At 57.5% G+C, this 14,729-nt stretch overlaps 1 protein-coding gene across 1 annotated transcript; it reads left to right on the top strand.

Moving 5' to 3' along the window:
* Window positions 1–940: 940 nt before the first annotated feature.
* EFNB1 (ephrin B1) lies at window positions 941–13,899 on the top strand. Its single transcript, XM_045847520.1, has 5 exons — window positions 941–1,860; window positions 10,437–10,714; window positions 11,511–11,603; window positions 11,809–11,937; window positions 12,081–13,899. The coding sequence occupies exons 1-5, from the start codon at window positions 1,733–1,735 to the stop codon at window positions 12,491–12,493; spliced, it is 1,041 nt and encodes a 346-aa protein (XP_045703476.1). The 5' UTR covers window positions 941–1,732; the 3' UTR covers window positions 12,494–13,899.
* Window positions 13,900–14,729: the final 830 nt, after the last annotated feature.

Genomic DNA, 14,729 nt, shown 5'->3' with positions numbered 1-14,729 from the left:
TCGGACCGGGAGGGTCTGAGCTGTGGGATGGAGCCAAACTTTTAAGCACGGAAGCGAGGAGGGGCGGGGAGAATGGGCCAGGGCTGAGAGACAAAGACCCAGATGGCGAGGCCGGGAGGGGCCGGAGTCCAGTGTCTCGGGACAGGAACGCCCGCTTTTGCTTTTTCAAAAGGCGCCTGCCCTGCGCCCTTTCCTCTTTGCCCTCGAGGTGTCTTCTTTATCGAGGTGCCCTCTTATCCCCTCTGGCCTACCACGAGGCCTTGCTTGTGCGTGCAGACAGGACGATACTCTAAATCTGGACTCCTAGGGCTCTCCTCCAAATCAGAAATTCCGAAGGCCTGGTCCCTAGGGGTGAAAAACTCAACTTCCCCCGGGATCCCGTATTCAACTCCTCTGAATCTCCACCACCCAGCGCTATCCGTTTGCAATGTGTTCAGGGCTCTGGGTCCAAGTGCAAGCGGACACTTTATTGCGAGGGCGGAAGGAGGAATGGCCACGGGAGCCTTACGGGAGACTGGCCCGGGAGCCAACAGGCTCTCCTTGCCACGGAACTGAGCACAGAGCAGGCAGGGTTCGCGAGTGTAAAAAAAAAAAAAAAAAGAGAATGGAAGTACTACTTTCCCGAGATACTTGTAACAGGGCTTGTGTGGCTCAGGTCAGTGGGTCGGAGAGTTGACCAGGCGCTTGGGGAGAAGAGGCCGACAGCTCTACAGGAGCGCCAACTTCCCACGGGGTGAGCGCTCTGGGAACAGGACTAGGCGGGACCCACCCCTAACCGCATGAGCCGCACACTCAGATTGGTGCCATCGACAGCGCGGCGTCCTTAAGAGCTCCCTGAAGCCCCTCCCCGTTCCTGTTCTGGGGGCGTGGTACGGGGCAAGGACCCCGTAACGGAGCTTGCTATTGGCTAAGAGCAGTAGGATTGGCCTTGCGTTCGCCTGAGCTAGGGAGTAGACAGCTCAGCAGCAGCGGAGGGAGTCTATGCGCGCTGGACAGCAGTGGGAGGTGTGTGAGGCTCGCACCCGCCGCAGACCCTCGGGCGCAATCGCCGGGGAGCTAGGACTCCGCGACCGGGCTGCCTGGCCACCCTGCCGAGGCTTCAGAGGCGCAAACTGATGGGACTGGCTCCCTCGGCCGCATCTCCCCGCTCTTCTAAGAGCACTGAGCGGGGCCCGCGCTGAAGTAGAAGCTGTCGGGGGGCGCAGAGCCCGGAGTCCCAGTGTGGCCTGGAGGAACGGAACCCGTGTCAGGGCGACCCAGGCGGGAGCCCCAGGACCGCGCTCCAGTTGTAGGGAGACTCCTACTTCTTCCGAGGGGCGCCGATCCCGGGACGTTCGAGGCGTCGGGGTGGCCACCGAGTCCCCAGTGGGAGGACCTCGTCTGGGAAAGGGTGCTCAGTCCCCAACAGTCTCGGGGAGCAGGCCGGAATCGAGCGGGAGCACCCGGGGGCGCAGAGCCCCCGTCGCGCCTGGTGCGGCGGAGAGGTCAGGGGAGCGAGCCCTCGCAGGCCGTAGCTCATGCCCGGGTTGGGGGCGGCTGCCCAGTGAGTCCTCCTGGCCGGCCGGGCGGAGAAGAGCGACACCGAAGCCGGCAGGAGAGGAGCACTTCAAGGCCAGCGGTCGCGGAGGATGGGAGCCTGAGCGGCTGGGAGCGCAGCGCGGCACGGGAAGGCGAGGCGAGCTTTGCTGAGGAGGCGCCAGGGGATCACGAACTGCAGCCTGCCCCCAGGAAGATGGCCCGGCCTGGGCAGCGTTGGCTGGGCAAGTGGCTTGTGGCGATGGTCGTGTTGGCGCTGTGCCGGCTTGCCACGCCGCTGGCCAAGAACCTGGAGCCCGTGTCCTGGAGCTCCCTCAACCCCAAGTGAGTAACTTGTCTGCTGTGGTCCCTGGGGGTGGGAGGCACTCTTTTGGGGTGAGGCCGCGCGCCCCCGAGTGCGAGTGTGGAGGTGTTCAGAAAAGGAGCAGCGCCCCATTTTGTCTCTGCCTTTTTCGAGCGTGTTTTCCTGCGGGCGGGCGGGGCAGGGTGCGGCGGGGTGGGGTGGGGGCACTTGGCTGGGTTGTGACCCCGCGGCTTGTGGGCCCTCTCCTCGCCACGTCCCAGATCAAGTCGAGATGATCGCGCCAGACGGAGGTGGGAGTCCCGGCGCTCGGGAGCGCACTAGAGAGCTGGGTGGTGGTGGTGGTGAGAAGGCAAGCCCCTTCTGGGGCCCCTGGGAACGTGGTGGTTTTCGCCCAGAGCTTCTCGAGGGGCGAGCTTGACCTGGCCGAGGGATGAGGCCGGAACATAGGTTCCTCGTTTGTTTAGCTGTGAAGGGACCGTGGTGCGGGACCCCGCGCTTGGGGCTGATGGCAGCGCCCCTATATCCATTCCAGCTTCTCCCATTTTCATTTCTCTTTCTTCCCTGTTCGCCTCCCTAGCTTTTCCTTTTGCCGTCTCTTCTAGCCCCCCTTTTCTCCCTGCCGGGCCTTGGAAGGGCGGGCGCCGCTTCCAGGCTCACAAAGGCGGCGGGTGGAGAGGGGCGGAGTGGAAGAGGGGTTTGCGGGTGGGGGGGGGGCGGTTCGATCCAGCGCGCCCGTCGGGGGTCCAGTGGAGCCGGTGGCAGAGATTCGAGGGCGCCCGGGAGGAGAGTGTGGCTCAGCTTGGGAAGGAGGTGGGTGGGGAATGAAGGGTTTGAAGGATTCCTGCCCAGGCGGTCCATTGGCCCTCATCCTGTGTCTCTCAGATTGGGAAGCTGTGCGTAGTTTTCCCCAAGGGGTTGGGGAGGCAGCTATGTAGAGGAGATCCTTTCTTTTTTCCTTCCTCCTTCCCCTTCACAATCGCTCCCCCCCCCCCCCCGCCCCCAGCAACACACACCCTTCAGGGCGGTGGCTCACTGGTTTCTGGGCTGTTAGTGGGGAGTCGATGGGGCTGTGTGGTGACCTCTGGACCTCTTTCCCTTTTGGCATCCAGGACTCAGGTTGGAACCGAGGGTTAAAATCGCTCTTCCTTCCTGTTTTCTTGAGGTCCCCGCAGTGTGCAGATACTGTCCACTTAATGGGAAAGTGGGGGCCTTGCACTGTCCTGTCTGTGCTCTCCCATTCCTGTATCTGAAATCTTTTCCTGTCCACTCTCCTGGGCTCCCCACTAACTTGTCGGGCTCCTGCCTGCTTCAGCCTGTTAGGTCCTAGGGACGTGCCCCTCTCGGCCCTGGAGTGGGAGAAGACAGCCTCTTTAGTTCTCTTCCCCTTGGGTTAAGGTAGGGTCCTATTTACTGGTCGGTGGGGTAGCTAGACCAGGGTCAAGGGAGAAGGCTCTGTTTTGGTACAAGAAAGGGATTAGCAAGACTTTCTCCCCTGCCCGAAGCCAAATCGGGCACAGCGCTCTGCTAACAGTAGGGATTCAAAATGATCTGGGGGGCCCTGGGCCGCTGAGCCCGGGTGGAAGGGTTGTGAAGTGCCCAGTTCTCCCCTGTAAGGGTGGAGGCTGGAAATGCTCCCTCTTGAGCTGCGAGAGCTGAAAGCCGCCTGGGGTAGCCCATCATAGGGGCTCATGGGAGTGACCTAATTGCTCTCTCGGGTCTCTAACCAGAGATAGCAGGCGGCTCCACAGCTGGAAGGGAGCCCTCCTGCAGAGTTGGGGGGGTGGAGCTGGGAGAAACAAGATCTCTCTGAGCTTCCTCCTTTTTGTGTTTTGAGCCTTTAAGTGCCCTGGACTCATTTACAGGTTTTTGAGGTCTGACACCACTGTACCCACTTCAAGCCGAGTGCAGGCATCCTGTGGGGTGGGGGTGATGGTTGAGGATTCAGTTGGACCTGCACAAATTCCATCCTGTAATTGAGCAGATTCTGGGAATGGTTGGGGACTGGTCCTGTATCCCTGGCGCTCCCCCCCTCCCCCCGCCCCATTCCATCTCAGGGGCCTGGAATGCAGCCGTCATTTGGGGGGAGCAAGAAGACAGGAGGGGGGCACTGCTCTCCACTCGCCTGGAGCTCTGGGGGCTGCCTCTGCCACCGCGCCCAACCTTCAGGCTGCCACAGCCTTTCAAATAAACAGTCTCACTCTGCGGCTCTGTCCGTGTCCCTCTGTGCCTCTGGCCCGAGTTCTCTCTCTCGGGTCCGTGTCAGTCGGCCCTCTCTGCCCTCTGGTCCGCGCTCACCTCCCCTTTCTAGCCAGTCTCGCCAGCTCTCCCTCTTTCTCACACTCCCTCTCACTCTTAGTCACTCTCTGCCTCTTTTTCTCAAGTCCTTTTGTTTCTCGCACATGCCCGTGCTCTCCCTCACAGGCTCGTTTTCTCTCTTCCCTCCCCTCTTCCTCCCGGCTTTTGGTCTGTCTCCTCGGCCCTGTCAGGAGCTGGCAACCACCCTCCCCGAAGTCTCCCAGCACTTATAAAACCTGCTTAATTGCTTCCTCGTTGGGAAAAAAAAATCAAAATAAAGAAGCGGTGAGGCTAGAGGTATGTTTCCAGGTTCCGGGGCGCACGGGAGACCTGACCGGCAAAGGGGAGCGGGAAGGGCCGACTCAAGACTCCCAGTCTCTTTCCCACATTGGCGCTGGGGCCTCCCAGCGTGGTAAACCCTGGGTGGCAAGAGCTTCTGCCTCAATGGCCCCTCTTGTCAGCTTTGTGCGATGGGCACAGCGTGGGGACGTGGGTTTGGTCCCACTAGATGTTGGGAAGAACCAGAGTGTGTGCCTGCACTTGGGTGGGGGGCTGTTATGGAAGGTCCCAGGGCAGTCCCCCTCCCCCAGCCTCTTCCCCTGAGAGCTTGGGGCAGCCGGCAAACCTCACACTTGAGTCCTCAGCCAAGTCCAGCTGCTGCAGTTCAGTCTCTCAGTCCCGTTCTGACCCCTTCTTGCCCCCCACTCAGGTTCCCCCACCTCCAGGGAGTGGGAATGTGCCTGAGATCACATTACACCTTCTCTACAAGGGGGTGGGGGTGGGGGTCCAGCTTGGCGTCCAGGACCCTTGACTCCATCTAACATGGGTGGGGGCAGCTGCAGACCCCAACCCGGGCTTGCCTGCACTAAGCCAAAGTGTTGTCCCCAGCCCCCTCACAGCTGTTCCAGCTCACAGTCCTGGGGAGGCCAGCTTATGAGGCCCCTTTCCGGGGCGGCTAGGGACCTGACCTCCTCTACTCTGTGGCTGATTGGCCACAGGTGGGGGCCTGAGAGCGCTGGGAACCCAGCAGCCCATTGAGTTCCCTGTTCCTCTCCCTCCCTGCCTCCACCCCATGCAGCCAGGCCAGGGCCAGAAGGGCTTGTGAGGCTGGGGGCTGAATCAAGGGTTCCCTTTCTCCCCTCAGGCTCTCCACTGCCTCACCAGCTCAGTGGGTGATGATGGGCGGGCCCTGGATACTACTGTGCCTTGTGGTTTATCTGGGTTTGGGACTACAGAAATGGTGGGCCAGCCAGGAGGCTGCCGGTTGCCAGGAGAATGCCAGGTTTGTGGGGAGGGAGGGCCCACCCTGTGATTATTAGGGGATCTGAGATGGGGGATGCTCACCAGCTACATTTAGGGTTCCCTGCCCCCGTGCCCCACAGCAGCCCCTTCTGGGTGTGTTGGTATGGCAGTCCTTTTGGGTGGGGGTGCTAGCAGCCAGCACTGTAAGCTTCTTACTTCTAAATAGCACTGTACTTGGTGTGCTTACAGGCAGCGCCTTGCTACTCACAAGCGTCCTCATATGTGAGCTCATCGGATGTTCCAAACAGCCCTGGGAAGTTGGAATCACCCCCATTTCCCAGATGAGGAGGCATACACCCAGAAAAGGGAAATGACTTGTCTGCTGTAGTCACTCAGCCCGTAGGGGTAGAACTGTGCTGTGTGCCATTCTGTCCACACCATTCTGCTGCCTTGGACTCTAGGAGAGATGGGAATTCAAGGTGGAGTTTAGAAAGAGGCACGGGCTCCCTGCCCCTGGGTTCCCCTCTCACCTCACAGGTGTGCGTGCATCTGTCCTTGTGACTCAGGCCCTGCCTGCGTGGGATGAGCAGTGCTCTGACTTCCTCGTTTGACTTTGCTGGGCCTACCTCTGAAGATAGCCTGCTCCGCTGACCTGAACCAGGGGCAGCCAACTTGCTCCCTGGCACCCTCCCTCCTGAGCTCTGAACAGCACCTTTGCTTCCTCTCTGGGCCAGGAATCTTCCTCTCAGGGAACCCACAGAAAGCAGACACTGAGGAAGGGAGGGTTAAGTCTCTAGTGGACCCTATAGCATTGGTCAGGTGGGGCAGACAGGAGGGCATAGTCCAGTGTGGGTGGGGAGGGTGACTTCCTGTGGGACTCTCCTGGCTTCCCTGCCTCCGACAGTGTTCTGTGTGTGTGTGTGTGTGTGTGTGTGTGTGTGTGCACGCGCACACCAGTGCCAGGACCCAGCTGCTGTTCCTGCCCACCCACGCCTGGGCGGGCACTGCTGGGACACGCCAGGCCTGCTTCAGCCGCCTCAGGGGCTGGGTGGAGCTGGGGGAGTGAAAGAAGAGCCTTTAATTTGGGGGCTCCCCACCCTTGCTGGGATGAGAGCAGACTTGAGCTCTGGCTTGGGGTCTGTCCTCCGCTGGTTCTGTCACGCTGGGGGGTGGGGTGGGATGCAGGTATGGTGGTGCTGGGGTCACCCAGTCAAGGCTGTGGCTAGAGTCTTCTACCAGCCTTGGACTAGCATGGCCTGGGACCAGGCTCTGTCTTCGACCACTGTCTGACCACAGGTTCTAAGAGCCTGAGGTAAGGATGGGGAGAAAGGAAATGTAGATCTGGTCAGACACAGGCAGCTTTTTGGGCACGACCCCACACTGTAAGCTCTCCCCACTGGAGATTGTGTCTGTATGGGCCAACAGGCGCTCAGCTGGACAAAAGAAGCAGGGGGCAGTCAGCCCCTAACCAGTCCAGGGCCTTGGAGGCTACCGCCCAGACCCTTCAGGCTTCTTCTATTCCGGGATTCCTTTTTCTGAGCTCAGTAGGAAGGCTGTGGGAGAAGCTCAGACTAGGATGCAGGGGAGAAGGCAGGCCCCAAAGCCGGAGCTGGACTGCTCAGGCTGCCTCTCCTAAGTCCTTTTACTCCCTGGGGTGGCTCGCTGGGGTCCCGGGGCTATCAGATGCTAAGAGGGGAAGGCCTCAGGGGTAACCATGACGACCCACTTCAGGCCTCCTGCTGGGCCATGTCAATCCCCTTAGTTTCCAGAAAAGGGCATTGTCTGGGGGTGGCCCCAGGCAGGGAAGCTTGACTTGATAATGGGCGCAGTAGTAGCTTTTGAAAAGTGGAGGATAGAGAGTTTAACTTGAGGACAATCTCTTCCTCCTCCTCTTCTGCCCCTACCCCTAACTTGGTGAGTATGAGATGAGACCTGCAGGGTCCCCCTGTACAATATGGCTAGTGTTGTGCTTGGCTTCATGGCCTCACTCTCTCACTGGCTACACAGGCAGCCCTAATGGCCCCCTTGCCCCTTTCTTGGGCTTCTCTCATAGGGCAAAAAGCAGTTTGTCCAGTGATGGGGAAGGTGCTGATAAGGCATGATGATGGGGGTCAGAGTCAGGGAACACAAGTCTCCTCTCCCTTCTGCACTTGAGAGGAAGGTAAGTTTCCCTCCGCCAGCTGCTATGCAAATGAACTGATGAATATTTATGAACTCTGCTCACTGAGGTTGAAGGGAGTCTGAGGGGTGTCGGGGGCAACAGTCCTCTTTTCTCCCCTCACCTCCACCTACCACGGAGACATCCGTTCCCCCCATGTCTTGGGTTCCAGGTAACCCTGAGTAGCTGGAAGCCTTGTTTTCCAGTTCCAGGGCTCCACATCCTCCGTGTGGATGGGAGACTGCTCAGGGCAGACAGGACTCCCTGGTGAGTAAGCCAGGACCAGGTGGTTAGAAAGCTGAGCTGGCCTGAACTCCTTTGCATGCCCTCTATGTTCCTGCTGTGACCTCCAGGGAGGGCCTTGTTGAGGTGCAGCTGTGCAAACTGTTCTTAGACTCTCTAGGGGTGAACATCCTGGGTGAATTTTGTCCTTGGGTTCGTCTGTGAGTGCCTCCCTTCCATGGAAACATTCATCTGATCACTCATACCTTCGCATGGGGAGCCTGGACTCGGTGGGTCTCGAAGCTTCCTCTTGTCTCTAAGGTACTAGAAGTTGTCTAATCCTGCTGTCTGGATAGAACCAGTGTAAGGGTTGGAAAGTGAAAAATACCTTTGGGAATTATAGGGGCTTTGGTGAAACTTCTTTGTTCTTTATGGTGCACAGGGCGGGGACGTTCCCTCTGAAATGTTTATGTATACCCCCATCCCATGCCTGCTCCCTTTCTGGTCCTCTGGGGTGCAGTAAAGTTAGGTACCAAGGGGGAGACCTCATTGTGACTCTTACCGTCCCACACAAGATGGCAGGCCCCCGCTTGGTGGAGCCTCACTCAACAGGAAGAGAGGGCTGCCTCTCTTCATGTCCTTCATCTGCTTGGCCTAGTTGCCCTACTCTGCTCCTTGGCTGTTATTTCCCTGCTTTGGGTGAGGACACTGAGCGCCCTGTTGGCCCACGTACCTTGAAGTCTCCACTGCGGAATGTATAACCTGGGGAAGTGGAACTGTGCTCTTCCACCGTCGGCTTCATTCTCATGAAGTACTGCCTCCAGCGCTTCATTGTCCTTCCCGCTAGAAGGTCTGTCCCCAGGGAGATGAAGCCCACAGTGTGCGTTGTGACCCTCAGAGCCTGCCTCACACTGAGCTTCTCCACCTCTTCTTCTACCAGTCACTGACCTGGGATTTGTGTCCCAGCCAGTGCTGTTCACTCTTTTTTAATTAATCAATCATCTGTTTATTTTTACTTTTTTTTGTTGACCGTGTCAGGGTGACATTAGTTTCAGAGGTACAACCCAGTAATACATCATCCGTATGTCGTATTGTGAGTTCACCCTCCCCCCAAATCAATGCTGTTCACTCTTGCTGTGCGTTGTCTTCTTATTCATCACCCAGGACCCCTTTTCTTCCTGGTTTTTCTGTAGACCCATCTCTGACATCATGTTCCTTCCACTCTCTGCCTCCAGCCCTTGCTGTTTGAACTACTCTCCTCACACATAAGCTATAGCTAGTCTGGCACTATCTATGGCTATAGTGTTGGCCATTTACTTTTCTGACCCACACCAGGCAGTAAAGTCCTTGAAGATGGGGCCACACCTTTTCTTCTTATCCACCCCACCCAAGAAACAAGACTGACGTTTTGTAGTCAAACATGTTGAGGGCCTACTGTGTGCTAAGTGCTCTGCGTGTGACATTGCACCTCTCCTCTACACCCCTAGGGAGGAGTGCTCTTACCTTCTGCAGTTTATGAGGGAGGAAACAGAAGCTCAGGGAGAATCAACAGCACATTCAAGGCTATAGAACTAGTAAGGGTCTTGTCTGTCTGTTTCCAAAGTCTGTCTTCTTTCTCTTATACAGTACTGCCTAGCTCCCAGCTCCAGCTCGACCAGGCTCAGAGGTAGCCAAGAGAACACCACTTTTTTACTATGTGCTCGGGCAAAGATAGAGGCAAGCGAATGAATGGCCCTGGGCAGCTGCCCTGCCCCTGCTATTCCACAGTGCCTGGCTTTCTGGAGTAGAAGACAAACCCAGATCAGATGGCATTTGCCCATCTCTCAGGAACTGGAGCAGAGGCAGTGTGGAGGTGGGGAGGGTGGTGAGAACACAGATGAGGGAGGTTCCTGGGGCCCTATGTTATGTGACCTATTGTCTCTGCTTCGGCCCCTTCTTTTGTTCTTAGGAGTCACAGTGGTTCAGTTTGGGGATTCAGGCTCTTGCATGCTGGGGTGAGATGTGTCCAGATAGGACACCGGGCAGTGTGAGTGGGGAATGGGCAGGTCTGTATGGAGCAGAACCCAGCCAGAGACTGTGCCCATTACCCCTGGGCTCCAGGAGATGTCTGTTTCTATCTTCTCATCATGCCCAAGATTAGCAAGGCAGGGGGAGAAGGCATGGGTCTCAGGCAGGTTGAGCTCCCCTGGCCATTGGCTGGGAGCAGTGGCTAAGGCATGTGTGGGCTTGTGTGTGTGTGCATGCGCATATGCACATGTGTGCAGAGGAGGTGCTAGCAGTGGCTGTGAAGGAATGTGAGTGTGATGGCAGTGGGAGGAGGATTGGGCTGCCACCTCCAGGCAGCATAGGCCTGATACCTTGGTACCCAGCCCATCGGCCACGTCAACCCCCTGCGGAAATGCCACATTAGGACAAAGGGCTCCCCCAGCTAGGCAGTGCCCCACCCTGCCAAGCAGTCAAAGCCTGGCAGCCTTGCCCATGGGCCACCCCATCCACACCCTGCTGGCAGTGTGGTTCTCTTTCCCCACCCCCAGCCCAAGCATGGAGGAAAGGTAGAATTCCTGTTTTGCCGTTTTCACTCAGGAGGCCTAGCCTGGCCCACATTGTCTGCTCCCCTGGCTCGGGAGATAGCCTGAAAACCCCGACCCTGAGGCTGACCCCCTCTTCCCTCCTGGGCAGGTTCCTGAGTGGGAAGGGCCTGGTGATCTACCCAAAGATTGGAGACAAGCTGGACATCATCTGTCCCCGAGCAGAAGCAGGGCGGCCCTATGAGTACTACAAGCTGTACCTGGTTCGGCCTGAGCAGGCGGCTGCCTGCAGCACTGTGCTCGACCCCAATGTGCTGGTCACCTGCAATCGGCCAGAGAAGGAAATCCGCTTCACCATCAAGTTCCAGGAGTTCAGCCCCAACTACATGGGCCTGGAGTTTAAGAAGCACCATGATTACTACATTACCTGTGAGTCCCTGCTCATCATGGGGTTCTGTCCTATCCTGTAGCAGCGGCGGCTTCTAAGTAGTACAGTGAGACTGCATACAGTTAGGGCCCTGTCTGATCTGGTCCGCTTTGAAGATGGGAATGTGCCCCTCCCAGCCTGGCCTTGGAATTCTGGCCCAATATTCACCAAGGGCCCACTGCCAGCTCGCCTTGGCTCTAGGAGTTAAGTGGGAGAGGACTCCAATTTGTGGTACTCTCTCTCTCTTATTTTCTTTGCCCACCTAAGATCTAATCTTAGGAATAGCAGAGTTGGCAGAGCCCTTTGCGATCAGCCAGCTATTCGGCCTGTCTCTTCATGGGAAACTGCCACCCCAAGAAGGGAAGGGACTTCTTGCCCTAGATCACACAGGGAGTTAGGGATAGGATTGGGACTCCAACCCAGTTCTCCTGACCCCAAATCTGGGATTCCTTCCTGTCTTTGTAGAAGCCTCCCTCAAGATGCCAGTTCTCATTGTTTTGCGTCTGAGCAACATTGCCCAATGAGAAGACACACTGTAGTGTCCACTGAGAAAGAATGGCCAGGGCCTGGTTATGTCCAGCACCCTTGGGGATGGGCTAGTTCCTGGCAAGGCTGGACAGGGCTGGCTGCTCAGTTCCTGTGGGCGAGAGAAGTAGAAAGGGTCACAGGTAGGTGGGGGCTGCTTGCCACCCTCTACCTCCCAGTTCTGTCCTGATGGAGGCTAAGGCAGCACTAGGGTTTCTGGGTAATACTGGCATGCCTGTCTTTCTCCCTGATGGTGCTGGCCTCTTGCTGCAGCTACATCCAATGGGAGCCTGGAGGGACTGGAGAACCGGGAGGGAGGTGTGTGCCGCACGCGCACCATGAAGATCGTCATGAAGGTCGGGCAAGGTGAGTGCCTGGTGTGAGGGTCCCTGGTTAGGCCTTTGCAACAGATGTACCTGACTGGGCATGGGTGTGTTGGGAGTAGGGGAGGGGCAATAGAGTTAGAGTAGCTGACATCTGGTATGCAGGCCATACTTGGCCCATCTGGGATGACTGAAGCCCCCATGCTGATGGGGTCCCTTCCTCTTACCTGTCCGGTCCCCTCCTACAGACCCCAATGCTGTGACACCTGAGCAGCTGACTACTAGCCGGCCCAGCAACGGGGCAGACAACACTATCAACATGGCCACGCAGGCCCCCGGCGGTCGGAGCTCCCTGGGTGACTCTGACGGCAAGCATGGTGAGTACATGGGGGGCTTTTGGAGCGCAAATCCGTTGCCCACTGCCCTTTCAGGCCCTGTGTCTGAAGAAAAGCAGGAAAGGGCCCAGCCTGAAATCTGCCACGTGCCCCTGATTGTTCCTCCCCTCTTCTCCCTTCCTCAGAGACTGTGAACCAGGAGGACAAGAGTGGCTCAGTGGGGAGTGGAGGCAGCAGCGGGGACCCCGACAGCTTCTTCAACTCCAAGGTGGCACTGTTTGCGGCCGTGGGTGCCGGCTGCGTCATCTTCCTGCTCATCATCATCTTCCTGACGGTTCTGCTACTAAAGCTGCGCAAGCGGCACCGCAAGCACACGCAGCAGCGGGCGCCTGCCCTCTCGCTCAGCACCCTGGCCAGTCCCAAGGGGGGCAGTGGCACGGCGGGCACTGAGCCCAGCGACATCATCATCCCCTTACGGACTACAGAGAACAACTACTGTCCCCACTATGAGAAGGTGAGTGGGGACTACGGGCACCCTGTCTACATCGTCCAGGAGATGCCACCCCAGAGCCCAGCGAACATCTACTACAAGGTCTGAGAGCCCGGCGCGGCCTCGGGCCCTGAGGGACAGTCGGCTGGGACTGCACCTTTCCTTTCTCCCCACGCCCTTCCCCTTGCCAGCTGTGCCCACCTTTGTATTTAGTTTTGTAGTTTCTTGGCTTTTATAATCCTCCTTTTGCCCTGCCCCTGGGCTTCGGAGGGGGTGCTTGTGCCCCCAGCCCCCATGCTCTTGTGCCTTCCCCCTCTGGCCAGGCCTCTGGGCTCTGTGGGGGCGCCCCTTCTTGGAGGGCAGGGTTGGACGCTTATGGACAGCAGGCAGGGGGATGCCCCTGGCCCTGTCTCCCTTGCCCCCTTTCCCCCTTCCCAGGACTGCTTGTCCGCTATCATCACTGTTTTTAATGTTTTTGTGTTCAATTTTTAGCTGTCGACTCATTTTCATCTGTTTTTTTTTGGAAGAAAAATGGAAAAGGCAGCCCCTCCCCAGGCTTTCTGAGCCTGGCTCAGCCCAGTATAAGGGGCCGGGGACAGGAAGCATAAGATGGCATTTCTTTTATAAACCCCTTGTTATGGGGGCGGGAGAGACAAGCCAGGGCTGCTCTTGCCCCTGAGCGAAGATGACAGTACCATTGGGCAAGGTGTCTCACCCTCCCCTTCCGACCCTTCTGCTACAAAGCTGATCTTGGCAATGGGGTAGTGGCTGCCACCCTTCCACCAAAAAAAAAAATTCCTTCCTTGTGGGATTCTTGGGCATCTCCTGCCTCCCTCACTCTCACGGTAATTAACGTCTTAATTGGCTGTTGCCTGGGGAACAGGAGAGCTGCTGCAGGCAGATGACCTCATGGGGGGTGGAGGGAGGTGAGGTGCCCAGGTGGCTATTTGCCCTGCAGAGCTGGGAGTTCTCCCTTTTCCTCCTTCCTCCCGCCCTGTTCTCTCCTCACCTTTGGCCCCCTTTGGCCCCTTTGGCCCAGTGGGGAGACAGAGGCCCAGGGCAGAGACCTAAGCGGGTATAAGGCCAGGTGGCCTGCTCCTTTTCTGGGCTCTAGCACAGGTGGGTGCTCCCCCAACCCAGCTCTCATTGGCTCCCCAATCTTGGGCTGGGGCCTGGAAATAGGAAGAGGCTACCCAGGGCTGGGCCAGCACGCCGTGCACTTTGACCCCGGCTCCTTGCCAGCACGGCTGCTAACAGACTGCCACTTGAGTGCGCCTTGCAGGCGCTCCAGAGTGGCCATGGAAGGAGCTGGGCCTTACACCATCCACCTCCACACTGCCTCCTGGCCAGCTGCCTTCTCCAGTGCCAGGTGGGAGAGAGAGGGAGCAGAACAGCCAGCCCCTTCCAGGTGGCAGTCGGAAGGGTTTTTTTGTTTTTGTTTCTGTTGCCATTTGTGTAAATACTAGTCTTTTTTGGAAAAAAATAATGTAAAGATGTTTTGTATAAACTCTGAATTATTTTCTTGTTGCTTTTTTCTTAGAAAAAATGAGAACTAAAAAAAATTAACCACATGGAGAAATGGGTGTAAAATGGTGTCGTGATGTTGGGGAATGAAGTGTGAGAGTATGAGTGAGTATGAGAGAGAAGGAGAGAGAGAGAGAGAGAGAGAGAGAGAGAGAGAGAGAGAGAGAGAGAGAGAGAGATTGAGACTGAGAGATTTTCTGTGTCCAAAACAGAAAATGGGGAGAGGGTGGCTGTCCTAGTGGAGCAAGCTGTTTCAGCTGTGCTATGCCGCATCCTGCTCTGCTGCCAAGTTTCTCTGTCCTTTTATTCTTCTGGAGCCTCCGATCACTTCCCCCTCTCCGTCCTGCCACCTCTGTGGCATAGGGTTAAGGTTATCTGCCCAGTAGGGCACTAGGCTCAACTGGAGAGGGTGGATGGGGGAGGGGTAGTTCCCATGGGGACCTGGGTGTGTCCACAAGTACTGCCACCACCTGGCTGGGACTAGATCTGGGACCTACTGGCAGGCCCAGCCCTGCCCTGCCTCAGAGCTCCTGGAGGTGGATAGAAATAACTTCCCAAGAGCTGGCTCTCAGCTGTAGCCCACTGGGTCCTGGGATTGCTTCGGGCTGCCCAGTTCACTTGTCAGCCAGAAGAATCTTCTATCTCCTGTCTTCAGAGCTGGGCCACACCGGAACCCTCACCATGGCATACTTGAGGGTTTCTGACTGGCAGCCCTGAGTGCTGGGTCTACCTCCCACAGGCTGGAGGTCCAACAGTGTGTTGAGGGCCCTGAAGAGAGTTTGGCCTCAGTTGCAAGGCAGAGACCCCAACTGGCAGGGCC

This window comes from Phyllostomus hastatus, unplaced genomic scaffold (assembly GCF_019186645.2).
Source record: "Phyllostomus hastatus isolate PE091 unplaced genomic scaffold, TTU_PhHast_1.1 phas_contig_551, whole genome shotgun sequence".
Lineage (NCBI taxonomy): Eukaryota > Metazoa > Chordata > Mammalia > Chiroptera > Phyllostomidae > Phyllostomus > Phyllostomus hastatus.
This window is presented reverse-complemented; position numbering and strand designations above follow the sequence as displayed.

Excerpts from the sequence above, each read along its gene's own strand:
- EFNB1 (XM_045847520.1), top strand. The coding sequence starts at position 1,733 with ATGGCCCGGCCTGGGCAGCGTTGGCTGGGCAAGTGGCTTGTGGCGATG. Across the intron at positions 1,861-10,436 it reads TGGAGCTCCCTCAACCCCAA|GTTCCTGAGTGGGAAGGGCC; the intron begins GTGAGTAACTTG and ends CCTCCTGGGCAG. Across the intron at positions 11,938-12,080 it reads TGACTCTGACGGCAAGCATG|AGACTGTGAACCAGGAGGAC; the intron begins GTGAGTACATGG and ends TCCCTTCCTCAG.